The sequence below is a fragment of the Oncorhynchus kisutch genome, linkage group LG2, assembly GCF_002021735.2.
Source record: "Oncorhynchus kisutch isolate 150728-3 linkage group LG2, Okis_V2, whole genome shotgun sequence".
NCBI classification, from domain to species: Eukaryota; Metazoa; Chordata; class Actinopteri; order Salmoniformes; family Salmonidae; genus Oncorhynchus; species Oncorhynchus kisutch.
In genome coordinates, this window is record NC_034175.2 from 14,675,083 (window position 1) to 14,702,413 (window position 27,331).

Below are 27,331 nucleotides of genomic sequence, written 5' to 3' on the forward strand. Positions count from 1 at the left end.
CCAGAGAGGGGTTTCTACTCTTCTTTGTGAGAGCAGCCCGGCCCGGTAAGTGGCTCCTGGCGCCTGGGAAGGAGGGAACGTTAGAGAAGAGGAGAGTGGCAGGGGAAGAAAAGATGTTAGAAGGACTAAAGGCTTGTGATATTTATGCCTGGGATCTTTGCCTCCCTGTCATTCAGCCTTCTGTTATGTGCTTATGAGTTAAGTGAATATGACTCCTACAGAACAGTCAGCAAGACATTTTCAAGAGCGATTAGTGAGTTTGGGATTTTTGGAGTTGTAGCACTCTAGACTGGATCGTAATATTTTGAGAAGGGTTTTTGATAGGGCTAGGGAACTCAAGATACAATATTATCACGGTACTTATTATCGCGATACTTAGGTGCTGATACGATATGTATTGCGATTCTCACAATTCTACGTATATGTATTGAGATTCGCTACTGTGATTTTATTGCGATTTGATGTTCCAAACATAATGCTCACCATATGTCTGCTGCAGAGGGACAAGAGAGAGACATGAGAAAACAAGTTTTGATCAGTCATGGAAATAAAGGAGCTGAAAACAAATTGGCTTCCAATTTAAAATAAGATAGAGAACAAGGTATGGAGAAAATACTGGAGATTTGGTGCAGGTACAGCCAACTAGCACAAATAATATTGTCAAAACTACACGATACAATATATTGTCAAAAATAATAAACCGATATATAACTGTATCGAATTTCCCCATCACTAGTTTTTGAGCAGAATTGAGGAGAAATAATGTTGGAAGCATAGATGTCTTTTGATGTTGTATGTACATGTGTTTATATGGTTGTTAGTTTATATGCTTGCTGAATACTTTGTGTCCACAGAGCAACGATTACCTGTACATTACAATGCTGACATGACCTTTTGTTAGACTTCTTTCTCAAATCTTAAAGCAGTGTTTTACTGGGGTTTCATCAGAACTTTGTTGGCTGTTTGCCTTGTGCAAAGAATGGGCCGTTCTCAACCTCAGAAGTGCTGTATAATTAATGGTGTTTGTACCTGTCTGTGGTAGCAGCCATGACTCTCTTATATTGTAAAAGCAAAAGAAGAACTGTTCTGTTATTGACTGAGGCGGTGTAGATCTCAGTATTACAGCTTCTTGGATTATGAATTTACAAACATATTTGTTTGATCGACAAGTATGACCGTTCAGGTCGCTTACTATAGAGCTCTGTCACATGTTTCAATCATAAACCATCTCAAAGATAGACAGAAAATACTTCTGCCAAGGAACTACTATTGCATGTTGATAATCATGAGAAGCCAACAATCCACATCCTATATCTCCACAGGTCTATGTTTTGTTTATGTTAAAAACTATTATCATACTATGTTGATCCAGTCATCAGATCACTTAGGCTAGATGAGGCTTGCTTTGCTGTTACATTATCTCCAGGTTAAGATCTTAAACAGTGATCAGCGATGGATATGGATCATAGCTGAAAGGAGTTTGTGGTTAATTACTACCTCATTATAGTCTCTGACTTGTACATAAACAGTGAGATTGTAACTACTAAGCCCCCTGTAGCCTTTCCATGAAGCAGCCATACGCTCAGTGAGTTAGAGCTAGACCTATAGCCCTTACCACATGGAACCCTCCCCTCCACCTCCTCACTCACATGTTCTCCTCCAGAGGACAGTACAGTACAGTACTAGATAATACAGTACAGTACTAGATAATACAGTACAGTACTAGATAATACAGTACAGTACAGTAGTAGATCGTACAGTACAGTACTAGATAATACAGTACAGTACAGTACTAGATAATACAGTACAGTACAGTACTAGATAATACAGTTCAGTACAGTACAGTACTAGATAATACAGTACAGTACAGTACTAGATAATACAGTTCAGTACAGTACAGAATTAGATCGTACAGTACAATACTAGATAATACAGTACAGTACTAGATAATACACTACAGTACCTGAGGAGCAGAACAGAGGATGCAGAGGGCCATCCGGAGGAAATGAAATGGCACAGTGGAGAGAATCAATAATTCTTTGATTCGCAGTACTACGGTTTGGAATTTAGCATTTTCCCATTCCTGACTTGGAACCCTCTCATTCTCCCATTCCTGCCTCGGAACCCTCTCATTCTCCCGTTCCTGACTCAGAACCCTCTCATTCTCCCGTTCCTGACTCAGAACCCTCTCATTCTCCCGTTCCTGACTCAGAACCCTCTCATTCTCCCGTTCCTGACTCAGAACCCTCTCATTCTCCCGTTCCTGACTCAGAACCCTCTCATTCTCCCGTTCCTGACTTGGAACCCTCTCATTCTCCCGTTCCTGACTCAGAACCCTCTCATTCTCCCGTTCCTGACTCAGAACCCTCTCATTCTCCCGTTCCTGACTTGGAACCCTCTCATTCTCCCATTCCTGACTCAGAACCCTCTCATTCTCCCATTCCTGCCTCGGAACCCTCTCATTCTCCCGTTCCTGACTCAGAACCCTCTCATTCTTCCGTTCCTGACTCAGAACCCTCTCATTCTCCCATTCCTGCCTCGGAACCCTCTCATTCTCCCGTTCCTGACTCAGAACCCTCTCATTCTCCTGTTCCTGCCTCGGAACCCTCTCATTCTCCCGTTCCTGACTCAGAACCCTCTCATTCTCCCGTTCCTGACTCAGAACCCTCTCATTCTCCTGTTCCTGACTCAGAACCATCTCATTCTCCCATTCCTTTTCTGACTCAGAACCATCTCATTCTCCCATTCCTTTTCTGACTCCTTTTCTCTTCATTGTCAGATGCCTTGAGATTTGATATCACTGCTCATGTGAATGGATGCAGGCAGCTGTATGAGCCTCTCAATTTCCTCCCAGTCATTTCTTTTTTACTACGTCAGCTAGATAGCCAGCCACCGCTTTAGTTCATGACCCGTATTACTTTTCCATAGTTTCCCCTTGACGACCATCACTCTGGACGCCTTGAATTTCCCTCGGACACATTCTTTACATTTAGCTCTTCAGTATGTGGCTGAGCAGCAGCTGAATGGGATTGTGATCCATGTGTGGAATGGAGACTAGTGCAAGTCTGTCTCTCTCTGAAGCATCAGGAAAGCAATTCTGTAAAACAGACAATGGATTTGTATTATATAAAGACAAATTGAAATGGTAAGCTAGTCATTGTGAGCAGCCATGATATTTCGGATAGGTTTGGCAACAAAAATAATCACCACCCGGCATCCACCCTCTTGGTCCTTGGTCACTACATTGATTGATTGATTTTTACTTAATTCCAATGAATATGGAGGGCAACAGTGCTGTGGAGTAGGTGAGGTAAGCCCAGTCAGGCCCAGCCCAAGCTGGCATCACAGAGAAAAGGCTGACGGAGTACCCATCAACGTGCCAGAGTGGATGGGCGTCATGATTCACCCTCCTTCAGCAAGTGTGTGTGGGTGGGTCCTTTAACAAGTGCTAACATCACAGGCAGACGATCTACAGTGTTACCTACAGTCATGCCAGCTAGTCTGGGTAGTCCCTCTATAACCAAGGGAGAAGTGTATCATTCTAGGGAAAAGTAAACACTTAGCTACTGGCTGGTGTTTTGATGTCATTACAAATCCTTTCATTCTGACGCCGATTTAGTTTCCACCCCTCTCAGGTCATATTCCACCTAGAGGGTTGGAATGATCATTTGTGTGTGTTTGTACATATGTTTGTCCTGTATGTGTTATGTCACTAGCAGTGACCTTTCTTTCAAACTAACTTACAGTGATCCCTGTGATCATTGTGTTTCTATGTCTATTTCTACCCTTCCATTGCAGTAGATAGTTTGTTGTTCAAATCAAATCAAATGTTATTGGTCTCATACACATGGTTAGCAGATGTTATTGTGAGTGTAGCGAAATGCTTGTGCTTCTAGTTCTGACAGTGCAGCAATATCTAACGAGTAATATCTAACAATACCACAACAAATACCAACAAATACCTAATGCAGTTGATAGTTTGTTGCTGCAGTTGATAGTTTGAGTATGTATAGATCCTCTATTGAGGACTATCCAAATGAAGTGTTAGCCCTTGTCCTTCCCTCACACACTCCCAGATAATCTCAGACCTGGAGTCCTGGAATGAGGAGCTGTCCCAGCAGATGGGTGAGTTTGATACAGAGGACCTGACGTTGGCAGAGCAGAGGCTCCAGCACCATGCTGACAAGGCCCTCACCATGAACAACCTGACCTTCGACGTCATCCACCAGGGACAGGAGCTGCTGCAGTACGTTACAGAGGTCCAGGCCAGCGGTGAGTAGTGGAGAAACACACACGGACGGATGCACACACACATTTTCTTTTCTGCCGTACACTCACACACACTGACACATCGGATGGGCCAAAGCGCTGCTGCTGCTGCCAGGGCAGATGAGCTGTAAGCCAGGCCGGGTCAGCTCAGCATTGTGGGTGAGAAGATAGGGAGAGGGGAGGAATGGGGAGGGCCTTTTAACCCAGCTATCGGGCACTGGAGAGCTCAGCACAGTAGCGGCAGTAGGCCAAGGCCAGATGAGCAGATTTCACTGTAATCCTATGAACTCATGTCGCTGAGTAAAACCACCAGGCAGTGCTGCAGGACGACAGGTTGCATTGGCACACACACACACACGTCAATGACGACATACACAGAGGAGATTTTGCATAATCGGAATGCATCCCAGAGCAGTTCTCTCCTGGACACCAAAGAGACAGACAGACACAGTGCTTCCATGACAGACATGCTCTGTACTCCAGCAGCCCAATGCAGGTCTGGAACACAGGAGTGAAATGTAAGTAATATAATGTTAATGTCAGATTCGTTCCTGTGTGTCTGACTGTCTGGCCATACGGAGCTACTGATGTATGTCTGTATGCTTACCTAACTGTCAATCTTCTTGTTTTGTATGAGGAGAGAGAGAGACCTTGCTTCTCTCTTTTAATATTTTTGTTAGGCTTGGGTTGCATAATGGCTCTTGTTCTTTGTGTTGTTTTCAGGATTTGCTACAGTAGCTGATGAGCTCTCCCTCCTTCTTCCTTCTCGCTCTCCTTCTCTCTGTCTCCCTCTCTGTTTCTCTCTCGCTCTCTTTCTCTCTGTCGCACTCTCTGCCCCCCCCCCCCCTGTCCCTCCAGGTGTGGAGTTGCTGTGTGACAGGGATGTGGACATGGCTACACGTGTTCAGGACCTGCTGGAGTTCCTCCATGAGAAACAGCAGGAGCTGGACGTGGCGGCCGAGCAGCACAGGAGGCACCTGGAACAGTGTGTCCAGCTACGCCACCTTCAGGCCGAGGTCAAACAGGTAAACACACTTCATTCTCTCTCTCTGTCTCCCTCTTCTACTTGTGGGTTCTCTCTCTCTCCTACTTTTGTTCTTTCTCTCTCTCTCTCTCTCTCTCTCTCTCTCTCTCTCTCTCTCTCTCTCTCTCTCTCTCTCTCTTTCTCTCTCTCTCTCTTTCTCACTCTCTCCTAAGACTGAAACACTGCAATGTGTGCTGGCAAAGTAGAGCAGTCCTTTAGAGATGACCAACGGCCCAAAAATGAGTTAAAGAGAAACTAGGCCAGCAGGAGCATCATCTGTTAATCTTACTCTGTTTATTAATTTATTTCATTTTCCTCATTCGGTCATCGTTGTAGAGCAAGAGATTACTTGTGTCCTGGAAGGGAAGAGAGGCCTATGTGTGTTTAAGCTGAGAGAGCAGGCCAGGAAGAATACAGCAGCAGTAGTTCTGTCTGTCTGTTACTCACTGAGCAGCGTTTAGCCTCTTCCCTCACACAGCCGCTATGCTGAGCTAGGAGTTTGGCAGCAGTGATAGCACAGAGCATGTGTCAGATACACAGCAGGTGAGCAGTGCTGACTCAGAGCGGAGCCCGGAGGAGGAGACGGTGTGGAATCCTCCATGGGGCCTCTGGCAGGCCGTCCCTGTGTGGACAAAGAAGAGGGTGGGAGGGGGAGAGGTGGGGAGGCAAAAGGGTCGTGGTTGACGTGTCACAGCTGACTTGACCTTGCCTGACGCTTGATGTATACCCTTGTGTGTGTGTGTGTGTGTGTGTGTGTGTCAGGGTGGTGACAACATGGTGGGTTAGGCCTGTATACTGGAGGTTGTGCTTATCTGTGATGATGAGTCTTTATTACCACATCCATTATCAACGTGTCTGCGGTTAATGTAGGTGCTGTGTGTGTGACTGTTTATCTTAGTCTGACCCGTTACTGTTTCTCTCCTTGTGTGTGTGTGTGTGTGTGTGTGTGTGTGTGTGTGTGTGTGTGTGTGTGTGTGTGTGTGTGTGTGTGTGTGTGTGTGTGTGTGTGTGTGTGTGTGTGTGTGTGTGTGTGTGTGTGTGTGTGTGTGTGTTTCAGGTGCTGGGTTGGATCCGTAATGGAGAGTCCATGCTGAATGCAGGTCTGATCACAGCCAGCTCTCTACAGGAGGCAGAACAGCTACAGAAGGAACACGAGCAATTCCAACATGCCATAGAGGTAACTCTCTGTTCCATCTCTCTCATGTATTCCTCTTTTTCTCCATCCCTCTCCACTCCTTCTCTTCCTCCTCCTCTTTTCCTCCTCTCCTCTCCGTGACCCTACCCGTGACCCCACTTTCCGAGGACGTCTCAGGGAGAGTGGGATATGTAAAAAACACACTCCGTATATTAATACACAGATGTGTGAAATAGGACAAATATAAACACCCAGCAAATTCTTATTATTTTCCTTATCTCCATCCCCCTCGTACTCCTCTCCTCCTTCTCTCTCATTCTCCTCTTCCTCTTTTCCTTCCTTCTACCCTCCTCCTACACACCTCAGTAAAAACCCAAACCTCCCCCACTCCTCTTTTCATCCTGTATTCATCATAAATCACCCCCTTCTCTGTCTTTCACCAGAAACAGGCCCCTGTTTTCACCCCAGAACATTTCCATTGAACTCTTCTGAGCAGGGCTCATTTTAAATGCAGACGTACTGTATAAAGGACTACATTCTGCAGGGCTGAGATTATGCAGGCAGGTTTCTGGAGTCATCTACTCACTGTGGAAGGAGAGGAAAAAACACTGTTGGAGATTATTAGTCCCAGTTACTCGATAGATTTGATTATGGGATTGTAATGATATTGTCTAATGCTGTGGTATGTTAACAGTCATGGTAGCAGAAGCCAGGTAGAAGACTCACATGGTGAATAACACAGACTCCTTTCCTGTAGCCGTAGCCTCCAATCACATTCCTCCGTGTTCTGGTGAAAATTTGAAGATGTTAATGTGAACAATATTTATGAAGTGGAAACACTTTAATTAATCACCTCCCTCCCTCTCTCTCTTCCTCTCTCTCTCCCTCTCCGCAGAAAACCCACCAGAGTGCATTGCAGGTGCAGCAGAAGGCTGAGGCCCTGCTCCAAGCCAACCACTATGACATGGACATGATCCGGGACTGTGCAGAGAAGGTGGCCGACCACTGGCAGCAGCTCATGCTCAAAATGGAGGACCGGCTCAAACTGGTCAACGCCTCTGTAGCCTTCTACAAGACTTCCGAGCAGGTGGGTGGGACATCGCTAACTGTTTCCATGGCAACCCGCCAGAGGAGGCCCATTGGCCCCTAGCCCAGTAACACGTCCCAGATTAGGGTATATTAACCACTCTAGATAAGGTGGTATTGCACTGCAGTTTGCCATGTATTTGCGTTCATGTACTTAGCGTGGGCTCTGTGGTGCATTGTGGGTAGTGTAGTTTTGACCTGTGCTGTGTGCTGCTCTGTAGGTGTGCAGTGTGCTGGAGAGCCTGGAGCAGGAGTATAAGCGTGAGGAGGACTGGTGTGGGGGAGCTGATAAACTGGGCCCTAACAGTGAGTCAGACCATGTCACACCCATGATCAGCAAACACCTGGAGCAGAAGGAGGCCTTCCTCAAGGCTTGTACACTAGCAAGGCGAAACGCTGACGTCTTCCTGAAGTACCTGCACAGAAACAGTGTCAACATGCCAGGGATGCTGTCTCACGTCAAGGCTCCTGAAACACAGGTCAAAAGTAAGTGCCTCTTTTTTTCCTTCCCAATCAAATACACCTTAGATCGTTCTTTACTGTGGTGTTCCTTTCAGGTGCCCTCTTCTTTTAGACAGATGGGATGTGTCCCCAAATAGCCCCCTATTCCCTATATATAGTGCACTACTTAAGTGCTTTAGTAGTAGACTGTAGGACTAGCTTGCCTTTTGTGACATAGCCATGGTTTAAATGATAACGTGTCTCTTGTGGTTTTGTCAGACATCTTGAATGAGCTGCTCCAGAGAGAGAACCGGGTGCTGCACTTCTGGACAATGAGGAAGAGGAGACTGGACCAGTGTCAGCAGTATGTGGTGTTTGAACGCAGCGCCAAGCAGGTCAGTGCTGCTCCTCAAGGAGAACTATACCAGAACAGTAACATTCATGACTACAACAACACAGTCACATAGACAGAGTCAACACAAGCTATAAAAGTAGATGTATAACAATATGACCGGTCATACTATATACCATACAACCATTTTGAACCCTGTGCAAACTGCTCAACTAAGCACCGGTTAGACTAATGTTTTGACCAGGGGCTGACCAAACCAAAGCCTTCAAATCTGGTTTCGTTCCCATTCAGTGATGTTTTTGGAGAGGAATTGGGAATGAGGTAGACTGGTAACAGTACAACGGTAGTGTTACCACAGCTGTAATTACATGCCCTACATTTTAACACTGGCTTATTGTAGTACAGTGTCTTTCCTCTCCTCATTCTCTCCAAAACTTCTCCTCTCATTTAGTCAGTGCTGATTGACGGACCGAATGTGTGCAGCAGAGCAGGCTGAAGTATATCTCATTTGGAGCCTGTTTGCTCCCCCATGTGGGCTGGTGTTAACATTACACTGGTCTGGAGAGGCAGCAGTGAAGAGTGCATCTTCCTATCCCCTCGTAGACGTAAAATGAATGGAATGGTGTAAGGAGCCCACAATATAAGCTTGTTTTATTGTAATGTTTGTAAACAACTTAATTGTAAACAAACACTGTATAGCCTAACAACATGGTTAAAACTATATGTCAGTCCCTGCATCCATAGCTCTGTCTACGAATTTGAGAGTGGTTACATTTCTCTAGTCTCATCCCTCAGTTGGTTAGCAAAACAGGGGCAGGGAGTCCTCTTTGATATTGTTTCAATGAAGGATTCTAGCTTTATGTCCATGAGGGGGCGTGAACAAGTGCACACTTCCTCAAAGGCAGAAGGCTAGGGAATAGGAATAAAACATTAGTGTGATGACAGATAAGTGATCTGGACCTCGTCTCGTTGCGATCGGTCCACAGGCTTTGGAGTGGATCCACGACACGGGAGAGTTCTACCTGTCGACCCACACCTCCACCGGATCCAGTATCCACCACACACAGGAGCTACTGAAGGAGCACGAAGACTTCCAGATCACAGCCAAGGTGAAGGTCCCCTCCAGCAGTGTCTAACACTATCAAACACCACCTCACTCAATCAAATGGCATCTACTGGATGTATCTATATATTTTCTATAACAGACACTGACCTTTGTAGTTCTGAATCAGACTGTATGGGTTGTTTAGATTGTGATGCCTGTACGAAGCTCAGCCAGTGTGTTGAGATGTAAAGGGACTAGTGTCAGTCAACATGTCCCATACTTACACCATGTAGGGCTGTCTGGGATCTGTTTAGGTTGTGCAGGGTACTGGCCATCTGCGTGGAAGCGTCCCAAATGGCACCCTCTTCCCTACCTACTAAATTTGACCAGAGCCCCATGGACCCTAGTCAAAAGTAGTGCACTATATTCGGGAGTAGGGTGCCATTTGGGACACTACCGGGTAGTGTGTTTTGCTGCCCTGCCCTGTTTGTGGCCCTGTGCTAGGTATTATGATGCTGTATCTATGAGGCCCAGTCACAGGGCAGCCTATTGTCCCTGATGTTCTGGCCTCCTGAGTTATTGTGTGTCAGAAAACTTTATTGTAGTCATGAACCCCTTGCACAGTGGGATTTGGCTCCCATGGTTGACATGCACACAAACACAGGCACGCGCGCACACACACAAACACTCCGCGGCCCCCGTTCGTTCTCTCTTTCACTCTCTGTCTCTTTCTTTGTATTGACAGCAAACCAAAGAGAGGGTGAAACTGTTGATCCAGCTGGCGGATGGCTTTTGTGACAAAGGGCACGCCCATGCGCTGGAGATAAAGAAATGGGTCACCTCTGTGGACAAGCGCTACAGAGACTTCTCCCTCCGCATGGACAAGTACCGGTCCTGTCTGGAGAAAGCACTGGGCATCGTATCCTCTGACTCCAACAAGGCTGTGAGTACTGGAGGGCAGGGTGGAGGAATGTTGGAGTGGAGGGTTGAGATGAAAGATGGTGTATGTGTGGGAGGGGGGAGGTTGTGTGTGTGTGTGTGTGTGAAACAGATGAAAGGTGGGATTTGAAAAGTGTGTGTGTGTGTGTGTGTGCGTGTGTGCGTGTGTGTGTGTGTGTGTGTGTGTGTATTTGCGTGCTCACGCTCATGTGTGAGAGTGTGTGTCTCTGTGTCTATGCGTGAGTCTGTATCTGTGTGTGTCTGTGCCCGTGTCCCCTCGGCGGTGCCTCGTAAAGTCTCCTGTCTGTCCTACAGAGTAAAGGGCTGCAGCTGGACATCATCCCTGCCAGCGTCCCAGGGTCAGAGGTCAAGCTGAGGGATGCTGCCCACGAACTCAATGAGGAGAAGAGGAAGTCTGCCAGGAGGAAAGAGTAAGCATTCACATACACAGTGGTTACACAGTTTGGTAGAGAAGCATCACTGTTATTAACACATTCACATACACAGTGGTTACACAGTGTGGTGGAGAAGCATCACTGTTATTAACACATTCACATACACAGTGGTTACACAGTGTGGTGGAGAAGCATCACTGTTATTAACACATTCACATACACAGTGGTTACACAGTGTGGTGGAGAAGCATCACTGTTATTAACACATTCACATACACAGTGGTTACACAGTGTGGTGGAGAAGCATCACTGTTATTAACACATTCACATACACAGTGGTTACACAGTGTGGTGGAGAAGCATCACTGTTATTAACACATTCACATACACAGTGGTTACACAGTGTAGTGGAGAAGCATCACTGGTATTAACACATTCACATACACAGTGGTTACACAGTGTGGTGGAGAAGCATCACTGTTATTAACACATTCACATACACAGTGGTTACACAGTGTGGTGGAGAAGCATCACTGTTATTAACACATTCACATACACAGTGGTTACACAGTGTGGTGGAGAAGCATCACTGTTATTAACACATTCACATACACAGTGGTTACACAGTGTGGTGGAGAAGCATCACTGTTATTAACACATTCACATACACAGTGGTTACACAGTGTGGTGGAGAAGCATCACTGTTATTAACACATTCACATACACAGTGGTTACACAGTGTGGTGGAGAAGCATCACTGTTATTAACACATTCACATACACAGTGGTTACACAGTGTGGTGGAGAAGCATCACTGTTATTAACACATTCACATACACAGTGGTTACACAGTGTGGTGGAGAAGCATCACTGTTATTAACACATTCACATACACAGTGGTTACACAGTTTGGTAGAGAAGCATCACTGTTATTAACACATTCACATACACAGTGGTTACACAGTGTGGTGGAGAAGCATCACTGTTATTAACACATTCACATACACAGTGGTTACACAGTGTGGTGGAGAAGCATCACTGTTATTAACACATTCACATACACAGTGGTTACACAGTTTGGTAGAGAAGCATCACTGTTATTAACACATTCACATACACAGTGGTTACACAGTGTGGTGGAGAAGCATCACTGTTATTAACACATTCACATACACAGTGGTTACACAGTGTGGTGGAGAAGCATCACTGTTATTAACACATTCACATACACAGTGGTTACACAGTGTGGTGGAGAAGCATCACTGTTATTAACACATTCACATACACAGTGGTTACACAGTGTGGTGGAGAAGCATCACTGTTATTAACACATTCACATACACAGTGGTTACACAGTGTGGTGGAGAAGCATCACTGTTATTAACACATTCACATACACAGTGGTTACACAGTGTGGTGGAGAAGTATCACTGTTATTAACACATTCACATACACAGTGGTTACACAGTTTGGTAGAGAAGCATCACTGTTATTAACACATTCACATACACAGTGGTTACACAGTGTGGTGGAGAAGCATCACTGTTATTAACACATTCACATACACAGTGGTTACACAGTTTGGTAGAGAAGCATCACTGTTATTAACACATTCACATACACAGTGGTTACACAGTGTAGTGGAGAAGCATCACTGTTATTAACACATTCACATACACAGTGGTTACACAGTGTGGTGGAGAAGCATCACTGTTATTAACACATTCACATACACAGTGGTTACACAGTGTGGTGGAGAAGCATCACTGTTATTAACACATTCACATACACAGTGGTTACACAGTTTGGTAGAGAAGCATCACTGTTATTAACACATTTACATACACAGTGGTTACACAGTGTGGTGGAGAAGCATCACTGTTATTAACACATTCACATACACAGTGGTTACACAGTGTGGTGGAGAAGCATCACTGTTATTAACACATTTACATACACAGTGGTTACACAGTTTGGTAGAGAAGCATCACTGTTATTAACACATTCACATACACAGTGGTTACACAGTGTGGTGGAGAAGCATCACTGTTATTAACACATTCACATACACAGTGGTTACACAGTGTGGTGGAGAAGCATCACTGTTATTAACACATTCACATACACAGTGGTTACACAGTGTGGTGGAGAAGCATCACTGTTATTAACACATTCACATACACAGTGGTTACACAGTTTGGTAGAGAAGCATCACTGTTATTAACACATTCACATACACAGTGGTTACACAGTGTGGTGGAGAAGCATCACTGTTATTAACACATTCACATACACAGTGGTTACACAGTGTGGTGGAGAAGCATCACTGTTATTAACACATTCACATACACAGTGGTTACACAGTGTGGTGGAGAAGCATCACTGTTATTAACACATTCACATACACAGTGGTTACACAGTGTGGTGGAGAAGCATCACTGTTATTAACACATTCACATACACAGTGGTTACACAGTGTAGTGGAGAAGCATCACTGTTATTAACACATTCACATACACAGTGGTTACACAGTGTGGTGGAGAAGCATCACTGTTATTAACACATTCACATACACAGTGGTTACACAGTGTGGTGGAGAAGCATCACTGTTATTAACACATTCACATACACAGTGGTTACACAGTTTGGTAGAGAAGCATCACTGTTATTAACACATTCACATACACAGTGGTTACACAGTGTGGTGGAGAAGCATCACTGTTATTAACACATTCACATACACAGTGGTTACACAGTGTGGTGGAGAAGCATCACTGTTATTAACACATTCACATACACAGTGGTTACACAGTTTGGTAGAGAAGCATCACTGTTATTAACACATTCACATACACAGTGGTTACACAGTGTGGTGGAGAAGCATCATTGTTATTAACACATTCACATACACAGTGGTTACACAGTGTGGTGGAGAAGCACCACTGTTATTAACACATTCACATACACAGTGGTTACACAGTTTGGTGGAGAAGCATCACTGTTATTAACACATTCACATACACAGTGGTTACACAGTGTGGTGGAGAAGCATCACTGTTATTAACACATTCACATACACAGTGGTTACACAGTGTGGTGGAGAAGCATCACTGTTATTAACACATTCACATACACAGTGGTTACACAGTGTGGTGGAGAAGCATCACTGTTATTAACACATTCACATACACAGTGGTTACACAGTGTGGTGGAGAAGCATCATTGTTATTAACACATTCACATACACAGTGGTTACACAGTGTGGTGGAGAAGCACCACTGTTATTAACACATTCACATACACAGTGGTTACACAGTTTGGTGGAGAAGCATCACTGTTATTAACACATTCACATACACAGTGGTTACACAGTGTGGTGGAGAAGCATCATTGTTATTAACACATTCACATACACAGTGGTTACACAGTGTGGTGGAGAAGCACCACTGTTATTAACACATTCACATACACAGTGGTTACACAGTTTGGTAGAGAAGCATCACTGTTATTAACACATTCACATACACAGTGGTTACACAGTTTGGTGGAGAAGCATCACTGTTATTAACACATTCACATACACAGTGGTTACACAGTGTGGTGGAGAAGCATCACTGTTATTAACACATTCACATACACAGTGGTTACACAGTGTGGTGGAGAAGCATCACTGTTATTAACACATTCACATACACAGTGGTTACACAGTGTGGTGGAGAAGCATCACTGTTATTAACACATTCACATACACAGTGGTTACACAGTTTGGTGGAGAAGCATCACTGTTATTAACACATTCACATACACAGTGGTTACACAGTGTGGTGGAGAAGCATCACTGTTATTAACACATTCACATACACAGTGGTTACACAGTGTGGTGGAGAAGCATCACTGTTATTAACACATTCACATACACAGTGGTTACACAGTTTGGTGGAGAAGCATCACTGTTATTAACACATTCACATACACAGTGGTTACACAGTGTGGTGGAGAAACATCACTGTTATTAACACATTCACATACACAGTGGTTACACAGTGTAGTGGAGAAGCATCACTGTTATTAACACATTCACATACACAGTGGTTACATAGTGTGGTGGAGAAGCATCACTGTTATTAACACATTCACATACACAGTGGTTACACAGTGTGGTGGAGAAGCATCACTGTTATTAAAAGCACTGGCAGGTGGGAATACCAGACAGGAACGTTTTCACCGGATAACAGACATATTTAACATATTCATACTGCAGTAATTAACATTAGTATTGTCTAACACTTACCATTTATTTCATTTAAGATATTTTCATGATATCTTATAAATAATATGCAGATTTTTTTTAAAGTATGACATACTGTATTTAACTTCAAATTCAGAGCCACTGGAAAGCTATTGAAATAATGAGCTACTTGTAATTTAGTTGCCCTTTCCTGTTGGGACTTTGATGTTTGATGTTGCATTTAGGCCATGCAATATTTAATTTAAATAAAACAACACATTTCACTGCACCTATCTGGTGTATTTGACAATAAAACAATATTTTTCTGGGGTTTTACTTTGCTGTATGTGTGCATCCCAATGTGTGCATCCCAAATGGCTCCTGATTCACTAAATAGTGCACTTCTTTTGACCAGAGCCTTAGTCAAAGGTAGTACACTATATAGGAAATAGGGTGCCATTTGGGACGTAGAATATCAGTGGTTCCCAACCGTTTCCTTTCCTCCGAAAGAGGGAACCACTGCTGTGTCACATGGGACATTTGTCTATGCCCCTGACCCACACAAAACAGACCAAAACACAAGACAGTCTCTCTTTCTCTCTGCTGCAGTTCCCAGAAGTTGAATGTTTTTTTTCCAGGTTCATAATGGCAGAGCTCATTCAGACAGAGAAGGCCTACGTCAGAGACCTGCGGGAGTGTACAGATGTAAGTACTGAGAAACCACCACTCCATTCAACCTGTGACACATTCACACTCGTTTACTGACGGACTCTATACAGTGGCCCCTGTATAGAGTCCGTCAAGAAAGGAAAACATTATGTAAGCCAAGGCCCAAGGGCAATGCAAAAGGTATGCTTGATTGATCTGGTTTAGTTTTAGTTGGTGGTTTTCTGGTTGTAGAAATGTCAGATGTCAGGATTACAACCAGGTAAAGACATTCTGTGGTTTCCAGACCTACTTGTGGGAGATGACCAGCGGTGTTGAGGAGATCCCTCCAGGCATCGTCAACAAAGAGCACATCATCTTTGGCAACATGTTGGACCTCTACGAGTTCCACCACAAGTTAGTGTTCTGTACTGGAATTACCCACACTGGACTCCCATTGCCTTCTAGATGCACTGGAGTGGCTCAATCAACCTAAGACTGGTCTATAGTAACTCAACCTGGGTCCTATTTATTAGTACACACCATAAATAATAATGAAAACAAGCATTTCTTATTGGACAAGTTCAGGTAGGCCCTCCTCGTGTTGCCCCGTTTAGTTCTGTTCAGTTCGTAGTGAATAAGATCCTGATTTTAGATTTCCTCAGAAACTCTCTCTTTCTGTACAGCATCTTCCTGAAGGAGTTGGAGAAATACGAACAGCTACCTGAGGACGTGGGTCATTGCTTTGTCACCTGGGTGAGTGTCTCACTGTCTGGACAAGCCAGCTTACAACACTGACATAGGTTGACATGGCTGAGAGATGTTGCGGGAATATTGTGTCTCTTAACAGTTGTGTGTCCATTTTGCAGGCAGATAAGTTCCAGATGTATGTGAACTACTGCAAGAACAAACCAGACTCTACCCAGCTCATTCTGGAGCATGCAGGGCCCTATTTTGATGTACGTGTAGATGAGTACCAACTTAGGCATTCTATAAATTCTTAATACAAATGTTGAACCACTACTCAAATTCTGCGAGGTCTTATTATGTGGTCTTTTGAATCGGATCCTTTGAAGTACTGTTTATGCTAATCGGTTTTTTTTAAATACAAGGAAGCAATATTATGCTGGTATATCAGTTATGACGGTAGCCTCCAAATCTGGCTTATCCGGGTGATTTCTGGGTGTTTGGCAGTGAGGCTGATCTTAACAGGAGTTGTGGTGGTAGTACAGGAGGGAGGAAGAGGGGTAGATGAAGCCTACTCACAGAAGATTGACCTTAGGTTGCTGTCAGTGACCTCCAGCTCTGAGGAGAGGGGTATCTCCATTCTCCATCAGTGCTGTCTGTCTAGGTCTAGGAGCAGGGTTACGCTGGCGACTGCTGCCTCGGTGTCTCTGTGCCCTTTAAGACGTCTCTGTCTTTTGGTTTCCAGGAAATTCAACAGAGGCACCGGCTTGCCAACTCCATATCCTCATACCTCATCAAGCCTGTCCAGAGAATAACCAAGTATCAGCTGCTTCTCAAGGTACTGTACACTGGCCAAATAGAAACAGTAGCTAGACGACTCTCTGTAATAATTATGTAGCATATAGCACAGCAGGTTCTGGTGCGCCCTTTGTTCTCTCACCCTCTGTAGTCTAGCTTGTACAATGATCGTGTTTATTGTACATCACATCGCTAGTTGTCAACAAAGCTACAGTGTTGGAAGCTAACTGCATCTTGCATGGAACACAATCCATTACAGCCTTTATCTTTTGTTGGACCTTGAGGTTTATGAAATGCAACTGAAGATTTGTGTTTGTTTCTCTGTTTTCTCTGTTTTCTCTCTCTCTCTCTCTCTCTCTCTCTGTCTCTCTCTCTCTCTCTCTCTCACTGTGTTTGTGTGTGTGTGTGTGTGTTTGCATTTCCTCTTCAGGAGCTGCTGACCTGCTGTGAGGAGGGGAAGGGGGAGATCAAGGATGGTCTGGAGGTGATGCTCAGTGTCCCCAAGAGAGCCAACGACGCCATGCACCTCAGCATGATGGACGGTAGGAGTAAATATACTTAGAACTAACTAAGGGTTTCCCCTTTTATCTGTGGTAGGAGGACTAGGCCTTGACTTACTGGACATTCCTTTGTAGCTCCTAGTGAAGCAGGGCTGGGCTAACTCACAGGAAGCTTTCATGGAATATACAGTTAAAAGTCGGAAGTTTACATACACTTTAGCCAAATACATTTAAACTCAGTTTTTCACAATTCCTGACATTTAATCCTAGTAAACATTCCCTGTCTTAGGTCAGTTAGGTTCACCACTTTATTTTAAGAATGTGAAATGTCAGAATAATAGTAGAGAGAATTATTTATTTAAGCTTTTATTTCTTTCATCACATTCCCAGTGGGTCAGACGTTTACATACACTTAATTAGTATTTAGTAGCATTGCCTTTAAATTGTTTAATTGGGTCAAACATTTCGGGTAGCCTTCCACAAGCTTCCCACAATAAGTTGGGTGAATTTTGGCCCATTCCTCCTGACAGAGCTGGTGTAACTGAGTCAGTTTGTAGGCCTCCTTGCTCGCATACGCTTTTTCAGTTCTGTCCACAAATATTCTATGGGATTGAGGTCAGGGCTTTGTGATGGCCACTCCAATACCTTGACTTTGTTGTCCTTAAGCCATTTTGCCACAACTTTGGAAGTATGCTTGGGGTCATTGTCCATTTGGAAGACCCATTTGTGACCAAGCTTTAACCTCCTGGCTGATGTCTTGATATGTTGCTTCAATATATCCACATAATTGTCTTTCCTCATGATGCTATCTATTTTGTGAAGTGCACCAGTCCCTCCTGCAGCAAAGCACCCCCACAACATGATGCTGCCACCCCCTGGCTTTTTTATTTTGTGCATTGGCTTCTTCCTTGCTGAGCGGCCTTTCAGGTTATGTCGATATAGGACACGTTTTACTGTGAATATAGATACTTTTGTACCTGTTCCCTCCAGCATTTTCACAAGGTCTTTTGCTGTTGTTCTGGGAATGATTTGCACATTTTGCACCAAAGTACGTTCATCTCTAGGAGACAGAACGTGTCTCCTTCCTGAGCAGTATGACGGCTGCGTGGTCCCATGATGTTTATACTTGCGTACTATTGTTTGTACAGATTAATGTGGTACCTTCAGGAGTTTGGAAATTGCTCCCAAGGATGAACCAGACTTGTGGGGGTCTACCATTTTTTTTCTGAGGTCTTGGCTGATTTCTTTTGATTTTCCCCGATGTCAAGCAAAGAGGCACTGAGTTTGAAGGTAGAACTTGAAATACATCCACAGGTACATCTCCAATTGACTCAAATTATGTCAATTAACCTACCAGAAGCTTCTAAAGCCATGACATCATTTTCTGGAATTTTCCACGCTGTTTAAATGCACAGTCAACTTAGTGTATGTTAACTTCTGACCCACTGGAATTGTGATACAGTGAATTATAAGTGAAATAATCTGTCTAAACAATTGTTGGAAAAAATCCTTGTGTCATGCACAAAGTAGATGTCCTAACTGACTTGCCAAAACTATAGTTTGTTAACAAGAAGTTTGTGGAGTGGTTGAAAAACAAGTTTTAATTACTCCAACCTAAGTGTATGTAAACTTCCAACTTCAGCTGTAGGTTTAGAAATGATTTGAATCAAGTGACTTGACAGTCCCCTCTCTTCCTTCTCCTCTTCCCCCCTCCAGGGTTCGATGGGAATATTGACTCCCAAGGAGAGCTGATCCTACAGGAGTCCTTCCAGGTGTGGGATCCCAAGACTCTGATCCGTAAGGGACGTGAGCGCCACCTCTTCCTATTTGAGATGTCCCTGGTCTTCAGCAAGGAGGTCAAGGACTCTAACGGACGCAACAAGTACCTCTACAAGAGCAAGCTCTTTGTAAGCACAACCTGTCCACTCTCTCATCACAATGACTGGAACTCAGACTTGAGATCAGCATGCTTAACTTAAATTAAAGTCTCCCATTCACATCAATGAATGATTTACGGAAAAGAGTTGCCTGCGCCGATCTCAAGTCAATACCTTTTTATCAACCCTATATTTACTTTATTTCTCTCCTGTTCTTTCTCTAACTCTGTTTTTGTGTTGTCTCTGCTCCAAGACTTCAGAGCTGGGTGTCACAGAACATGTGGAGGGGGATCCGTGTAAGTTTGCTCTCTGGGTTGGGAGGACCCCCAGCTCAGACAACAAGATGGTGCTCAAGGTAACTGGTACATTATGACTTAACAGTAACCCAGCAAACAATCAAGCGCAATGAATATGTATATATTTACTCCCACTTTTGCCCAAAACGTATTTCCTTAAGTGGGTGTTACTGTGAGTTTTAAAGATTTAAGTTCAACCCACTACAATTCCGCCCAAAACGTATTTCTTGAGTGGGCTTTACCAGGGCTACAGTATGTGTTCGAGTTTGATGATTGGCATAACAGTTCATGCACTTAGAGACATATATGTGTGTTGATGCGTTGTGAGTCATGGCACACACACACGCATGCACACATGCACACACACACACACACACACACACGCTATGTACACTACCGTTCAAAAGTTTGGGGTCACTTAGAAATGTCCTTGTTTTTGAAAGAAAAGCACATTTTTGCCCATTAAAATAACATCAAATTGATCAGAAATACAGTGTAGAGATTGTTAATGTTGTAAATGACAATTGTAGCTGGAAATGGCCTATTATCATCAACCATCACTAATGTATTCCAATGGGATGTTGTGTTAGCTAATCCAAGTTTATAATTTTAAAAGGCTAATTGATCATTAGAAAATGCTTTTGCAATTATGTTAGCACAGCTGAAAACTGTTGTGGTGATTAAAGAAGCAATAAAACTGGCCTTTAGACTAGCTGAGTATCTGGAGCATCAGCATTTGTGGGTTTGATTACAGGCTCAAAATGGCCAGAAACAAAGAACTTGGATTAGCTAACACAACGTGCCATTGGAACACAGGAGTGATGGTTGCTGAAAATGGGCCTCTGTACACCTATGTAGATATTCCATAAAAAAATGGTCGTTTCCAGCTACAATAGTCATTTACAACATTAACAATGTCTACACTGTATTTCTGATCAATTTGATGTTATTTTAATGGACAAAAACATGTATTTTCTTTCAAAAACAATTACATTTCTATGTGACCCCAAACCTTTGAACGGTAGTGTAGATATTATACATATTATATTTTGGCAGATCTTAATCTGTCCGTTATATAACAGCAGCATACTCTTGATTATTGTTGCATAGTTCCAATGAAGACATGAGTGAGTCATATGCTAATTATGTGTCCACGCATTCATAACATTCACACAGCACTGAAGGGGCCTTTAAATGGCTCCTCGGAAATGACTGGTTATGATGCCAGCATGAGAATTCCTCAATAGTGAAACATACTTGTAATCGATTGAAAGGGTCTTACTGAATGAAAGGAACATGACGGAATGTCCTTTGTGTGTTCTGTCCATGTACTCTGGTAAAAATAGTAAGCATTTAGATCATTTCTATCAATGAAGGCATCAGGGTTGACTGTATTGACACAGCTAAGAGCGTACAGTTAGTGTTGCATCATAGATAGTGTCGAAATATTGGGAATGTGTGGACTGGGATCTTTCTGCCCGCCAGTCTGTCTTGACCGTCCGTCCGTCTGTCCCCTCAGGCGTCCAGCATAGAGAACAAGCAGGACTGGATCAAACACATCCGGGAGGTGATCCAGGAGCGTACCATCCACCTGAGAGGAGCCCTGAAGGAGCCTATTCACATCCCCAAGGCCACCACAGTCAAACACAAAGGCAGAAGGTACAGTACAGTACTCCACCTTGTATCAACCTCATCTCTTCTCACAGCCTTTCTTACAGACCATACAGGACCGACTGCATTGGACATTGGTTTTATACATTACAGTTATTGTTCTGTCAATTCCGCAGTACAAACTAACATTAAAGTGCCCCAACAGTTTATGATTGCGAGGGCTGCCCCGCCCTATTTTGATTGACATCTTCCTCCTCTGTAGTCATGGAGAGGACCTGGACAGCCAGGGTGATGCCAGCAGTCAGCCAGACACCATCTCTATCGCCTCCCGTACCTCTCAGAACACACTGGACAGCGACAAGGTGAGTCATCATAGGCTGCCCATTGCCTTCCTACAGCTACGCCATTCAAATACAGCACGTTGCCAACTCCGGAGGCTTTACTTCAGTCTTCTGTCTGATGTAAGACAATGGTCTGCTTCTACAATCCCTGCAGTTTAGGGCTTCACCAACGAGGGCTGTTGGTCTCTGTTGTGGAACAGCGGAGGTCTTCACAGTATCATTTGACACGTTAGACTCTAGAGACGTCTTTTCAACAGCATTTCAAACTGTAGCCTCTAAATCCGCTCATTTTTAGGGGAGACCGCAACCAGACAAGTCAATTCGAATTTAATATTTCAAGACATCATTTTAATTTGGACGGGCTTCCTGTGAACCTGTTGACTGATAAGGGACTGTCTGAAAACCAAACTTTCGTTAGACTTTTCCTTCCCATCTCAGAGATGAACATGAGAAACATGGTCCTTCTTCAGGAAGGAACAGTGTGATTTTATCAGGCAATAACAGCACAGAAGGACATCACTCCTACTCACAGTCAGAGCTATATTCTCTCACATAAACACTCTGCCTCTTTAGGGACCATGTTTCCCTGCCAAAGCTGGACTTGCAGTTATTCTGCTCTATGCAGCTATGCTCCTAATTCAAGGAATTAGGTTCAATTTGACCTAGCCACAGTGGGTTCAGTCCCAAATGCTACCCTGTTCCCTTTATAGGGAACTACTGGACAAAAATAATGCACAGCAAAATGAATATGGTGACATTTGGAAGACATGCATAGTATGTCCCTTTCTGTATGTGTCCTTCCTGACACAGTGTAGCTCTGGTTCTGTCAGGGTACAGAAAACAACACAGAGAAGGTCAGTCAAGGTCACGGAGAGGTGAGGAGGGAGATTCCATGTGTCTTCTCATGTACACTAATGGGCCGTGGTTCCTTTAATGCAGGGAACAATCACTCACAGTCAACTCTCTCTCTTTCTCGCTCTCTTTTTTTACTTTCTCTCCCCCTCTTTCTCTGCCTCTCTCTCTGTCTTTCTTTCGCCTGGTGTTGTGAGATCTGTGAGAGGCAATGACAGAGCCGAGTTGTGTGTCGGCGACGCGTCAACGAGTGTGTCAGCCTCCCACTAGCTGTACCACTCTCTGTGTCAGTGTCATATCTCCAACCTCTCCTTGGAGAAGGCACAGCTGGTACAGTAGACAAGGAAAGGAGTACTTTGGCTCTGGTATATAGTACCTAGATACCATCGTAGGGCCATTGGGCAGAGGGATATGAGAGTAGGTGGGCCTGCGTGTTACCTCAGGTCAGTGTGGTTCAGTGTTAAGTTAACCTTGTGTTGCGTCGATGGATTAGATTCAGCATCAGGAGCATCAGAGTATGAAGGAGAAGAGGACAGAGGACAGAATCATGGAGAACAATAAAAACTCAGGTCCGGTGGCTCAGCTTTTGAACTCGCTGGCTTTGCCTCACTACCAATGGGTATGTATGGATCTCTAGCAGTTACTAACTAGCCATGTCGGTGAGATGTTGGTTGGAGTCTGTAATTGGTTTGATTTGATAGTCATTTGAAGAATGTGTTGTCAGTGTGGAACTGCCGAGGGTGATCGTCATTCTCCTGTAACTGATTTCCCTTGTATATATCCCTCAAATATATATTTTAATGGCATATGTGGCACTTTAATGGTCGTGTTTTTCCCCTGCGTCTACTGCTTTAGAATGCCAGAGTGTTTCTTGAGTCATGTTGAGGCATCTGAATGTGAGTCTAGTGACTCACCAGAACGACATGTTTACAGTACAACTCAGTACAGTTGAGCTACAGTAGCTACAGTATGTGGTTGGTTTGGAGCCTGCACTGTGCTGAGTGACTGCTCTGATGGCCATCAGAATAAGCTCTTACTCTAGCCTTGTGACTGAGATGGGTCTGGGGAAACTGAATGACTGACAAATGGTAAATCAGCAGTTCTCAGGGGGACTTGGGGACCTTCAAACCCATATAACAACTCAGTTGTTGACATGCTAATAATAGACTCGCTATTGCTGATTAGTACATCCTGAGAATCTCACCATTTAATGACATGTAGTTATATTTCACACCCTCATTATGATACTGCTCCTAAACATCAATACATTCAGGCTGTTTCTTCATAACCTCAAACTATTCCTTTATGTCATGTAATGTTTATAGTAAATCTGACATACTCTCTCTCCCTCGCTCCCCCTCTCTCTCCCTCCCTGTCATCCCTCCCTCTCTCTCTCTCTCTCCCTCTCCATCCCTCCCTCTCTCTCCCGCTCCATCCCTCCCCCTCTCTCTCCCTCTCCATCCCACCCTCTCTCTCTCCCTCTCCATCCCGCCCTCTCTCTCTCCCGCTCCATCCCTCCCCCTCTCTCTCCCGCTCCATCCCTCCCCCTCTCTCTCCCTCTCCATCCCTCCCCCTCTCTCTCCCTCTCCATCCCTCCCTCTCTCTCTCCCTCTCCATCCCACCCTCTCTCTCTCCCTCTCCATCCCTCCCTCTCTCTCTCCCTCTCCATTCATCCCACCCTCTCTCTCTCCCTCTCCATCCCACCCTCTCTCCCTCTCCATCCCTCCCCCTCTCTCTCCCTCTCCATCACTCCCTCTCTCTCTCCCTCTCCATCCCTCCCTCTCTCTCTCCCTCTCCATCCCGCCCTCTCTTCAGCTCTCTGGTGGCTGTGAGCTGACCGTGGTCATCCATGACTTTGTGGCTAGTAATGGCAGCAGCTCTGAGCTGACTGTACGGAGGGGTCAGACAGTGGAGGTGCTGGAGAGGCTTCATGACAAGCCAGACTGGTGCCTGGTGAGGACCACGGACCGCTCCCCTGCCCAGGAGGGCATTGTACCCTGTGCCATGCTCTGCATCGCTCACTCACGCTCCAGTATGGAGATGGAAGGACTATTCAACCACCACCACAAAGGTAGGCCTTGATGTTGGGAGTGAGAAGGCTGGAACACACACAGATACACAGACACAGATACACAGACACAGACACACAGGCACAGATACACAGACACACTGTCAGCCTTGCTGTTGTGAGGCACCTGGAATGCAGTAGAGGAAAAGATGACATGCACACATGAAATGGATGATATGGAGATCAAATGATATGTTCAGTAAAAGTAAAAAAGAATGTCTCTACCGTTAAGGTCTGGGAAAACACACATATACACACAAGTGTAGGTCCCAGGGGGTTTCCAGGCACCTTGGTCCCAGGGGGTTTCTAGTGGGCGAGTGTGTACTTGCAGCCAGTGAAGGATTCCAGGTGCTCCCTGGTTTACAGTCTGTGGAGAGCTGTTGATGACTCACGTGCTGCTGTGGAAAACATATGGATTACCATCTACATTATTCTGTGGGAATTCATACATGCATACATGGCCTGTCTCTCATGGTTCATATTCGTCAGGCATCAAACAGAAGATAACTGACTGAAACAGGTAGAGACTACTGAACTTGTCCAATAAAAAACACATGCATTTTTGTTCATTTTTTAAATTTCTGTTACAAAACCTTGTGGTTTTTCTTTCTTCAAAGGAGAAGTAGTTTTTGAGCCCCATGACCTGACCCCATTCCAGACCCCAGGGGATGAGGTCAAAGAAACATGGGTGGCACTTGGAGCTTCTGTTCTGTCTTGACTGAGTCACTCAGTAAAGCCTTGTTCCTGTCAGACGGCCCGCCCTCCTCCTGTCCTGTCTGTAATAAGATAGAGGTGATGTTTGTGTACTGTATACTGGTGGTTTCCATGGTGCGGCACAAGGCTACCTGAGGTGGCAGGTAGCCTAGTGGTTAGAGTGTTGGGCCTCTAACTGAAAGGTTGCTGGATCGAATCTCCTAGCTGACAAGGTCCAAATCTGTCGTTCTGCGTCTGAACAAGGCAGTTAACCCACTGTTCTCTGGTAGGCCGTCATTATTAATAAGAATTTCTTCTTAACTGACTTGCCTAGTTAAATGTTAAAAATCCATGGTTTCCTAAACATTAGGCTCTTCATCATTTTATAGGGGAGTGGGGAATCCTATATTTCTATTGGCTTAAACCAGGTAGTGTTTGATGCATGTTACACACTTGGATGGTTTTCTCTAACTAATAACAAACTAAAGGATTTCCCATCCAGGTCTTTACTATTCTACCAGCTTCAAGTTTCACGTGCGCTTTTTCCCCATGTTTTTTCCTGAGCGCCTATAGGAGCATCAGAACTTCTTAGATGGTCCGTTCTTATACCCACGCAGCAGTGAATTGTTATGCAGACTGATAAAACTACAAACTGCTGAAGACTCCCCTCAGCAGGGCTCTTTTAGAACTAGGAGGATGAACCTATCCTTGGTGCTCCCTTTTTCTTTGTGGTGCTTTGTCCATGAAGCCTAGGCCTTTTTCTCAGAGCAGTGGACGGTTTGGGGGTAGATCGGGGAGTTCTCCTCTTCCTACCCCCGACTGGTGCTGTCACCCAGATGCATGGCTGGGCCAGAATAAGTGCAGGCTATGAGCAGAAGGTTTGCCCTGGTAAATGTCTTGTAGGAGTTGTAGAAGGGGATGGATGGATGTGTCTCACTAACTCACAGGAAGACTATTCATTCATTGTTTTTCCTCATTGCATTCTCCATCCCTTGGATTTAGAACAAAGCCCTTGCTGGCTGGTTGCCTGTGGTGAGTTAGTAGATGTCATAGCTTGTGTAAATCCTACAAGTTCTCAGAAAATGCTGTTGATGTGAACTTGTGATGTTCTTGCAATTAAGTTTGTAAACTGAATTAGACTAAGTTACTGCTTTTTGGCTATTTTTGTATTTTCCAACTTTAGGACCATGGACTAGGACAGAGTTCCCCAACTGTCTGCCCTCGGATGGTTTTATTTGCCCCCCCCTAGTGTTCTGAGTAAAGAAAGAGATATATGTATATTTATATACATATAATTTTCATTGTTGGACATAAAAGACTGTAAAAACACCAGAAAATCAGCTCCAAGATTTTGGAAATCTGTTTCCAGGTATTCCCACGCACAATAGAGAGATTTTGAGATCGTATACAAATAATAATAATTCATAATAATTGATTGGATCTATATAGCACTTTTCTACCAACTGAGGTACTCAAAACGCTTTAAATAGTAGGAAGAAACTCCCCTCATCCACCATCAATGTGTAGCACCCACCTCAGTGATGCATGGCGGCCATTTTGTGCCACAACGCTCACCACACATCAGCTATCAGGTGGAGAGGTGAGAAGGGATATATGCCAATTAGGAATGAGGAGGATGATTAGGTGGTCATGATGGAATGTGGCCAGGTTGGGAATTTAGCCATGAAACACGGTCAGGACACCGTTTTTAACATCCCATCTGAAAGATGGCACCCTACGCAGGACAATGTTCCCAAATGTAATCAAGGTTTGAAATTATGTTTCGTATTTTTGTCAAGTATTATTTCTGTCTAGGCTTCTTGCGGTCCATCTGCAGTGTAAATATATATTTTTTTTATCACGCTCCGGCCCCCTGACCATCCGCTCAAGAAAAAATTGGCACACGGCTGAATGTAGTTGAGGATCCCTGGACTAGGAAATGCCACTATGACAATCCCCAGCTAGATCAGTGTGGTCCGAAGTGTACAGTAGGGGGAATAGGGACCATCAATAAGTTCAGCGTATTTCTAAAATGTGCTAAAGAGACAGT

General features: G+C 44.4%; 1 protein-coding gene across 7 annotated transcripts in view; it reads left to right on the forward strand.

The window, feature by feature from the left end:
- LOC109901917 (triple functional domain protein) overlaps positions 1 to 27,331 on the forward strand; it is a 139,407-nt gene that overhangs the window by 79,708 nt on the left and 32,368 nt on the right. For all 7 annotated transcript variants that reach the window (XR_004202781.1, XM_031788336.1, XM_031788341.1 and 4 more), the window contains 20 exons: positions 4,077 to 4,272; positions 5,128 to 5,294; positions 6,351 to 6,470; positions 7,324 to 7,515; positions 7,736 to 8,000; positions 8,235 to 8,350; positions 9,294 to 9,416; positions 10,098 to 10,295; positions 10,607 to 10,722; positions 15,552 to 15,618; positions 15,866 to 15,975; positions 16,245 to 16,314; positions 16,428 to 16,517; positions 16,991 to 17,083; positions 17,474 to 17,585; positions 19,260 to 19,450; positions 19,674 to 19,775; positions 21,236 to 21,375; positions 21,590 to 21,689; positions 24,336 to 24,591. Coding sequence is in view for 6 of the 7 variants with exons in the window: in XM_031788336.1 (XP_031644196.1) it covers positions 4,077 to 4,272; positions 5,128 to 5,294; positions 6,351 to 6,470; positions 7,324 to 7,515; positions 7,736 to 8,000; positions 8,235 to 8,350; positions 9,294 to 9,416; positions 10,098 to 10,295; positions 10,607 to 10,722; positions 15,552 to 15,618; positions 15,866 to 15,975; positions 16,245 to 16,314; positions 16,428 to 16,517; positions 16,991 to 17,083; positions 17,474 to 17,585; positions 19,260 to 19,450; positions 19,674 to 19,775; positions 21,236 to 21,375; positions 21,590 to 21,689; positions 24,336 to 24,591 (2,824 nt within the window). In the remaining variant the exon portion in view is untranslated. The remainder of the gene's footprint in view (positions 1 to 4,076; positions 4,273 to 5,127; positions 5,295 to 6,350; positions 6,471 to 7,323; positions 7,516 to 7,735; positions 8,001 to 8,234; positions 8,351 to 9,293; positions 9,417 to 10,097; positions 10,296 to 10,606; positions 10,723 to 15,551; positions 15,619 to 15,865; positions 15,976 to 16,244; positions 16,315 to 16,427; positions 16,518 to 16,990; positions 17,084 to 17,473; positions 17,586 to 19,259; positions 19,451 to 19,673; positions 19,776 to 21,235; positions 21,376 to 21,589; positions 21,690 to 24,335; positions 24,592 to 27,331) is intronic.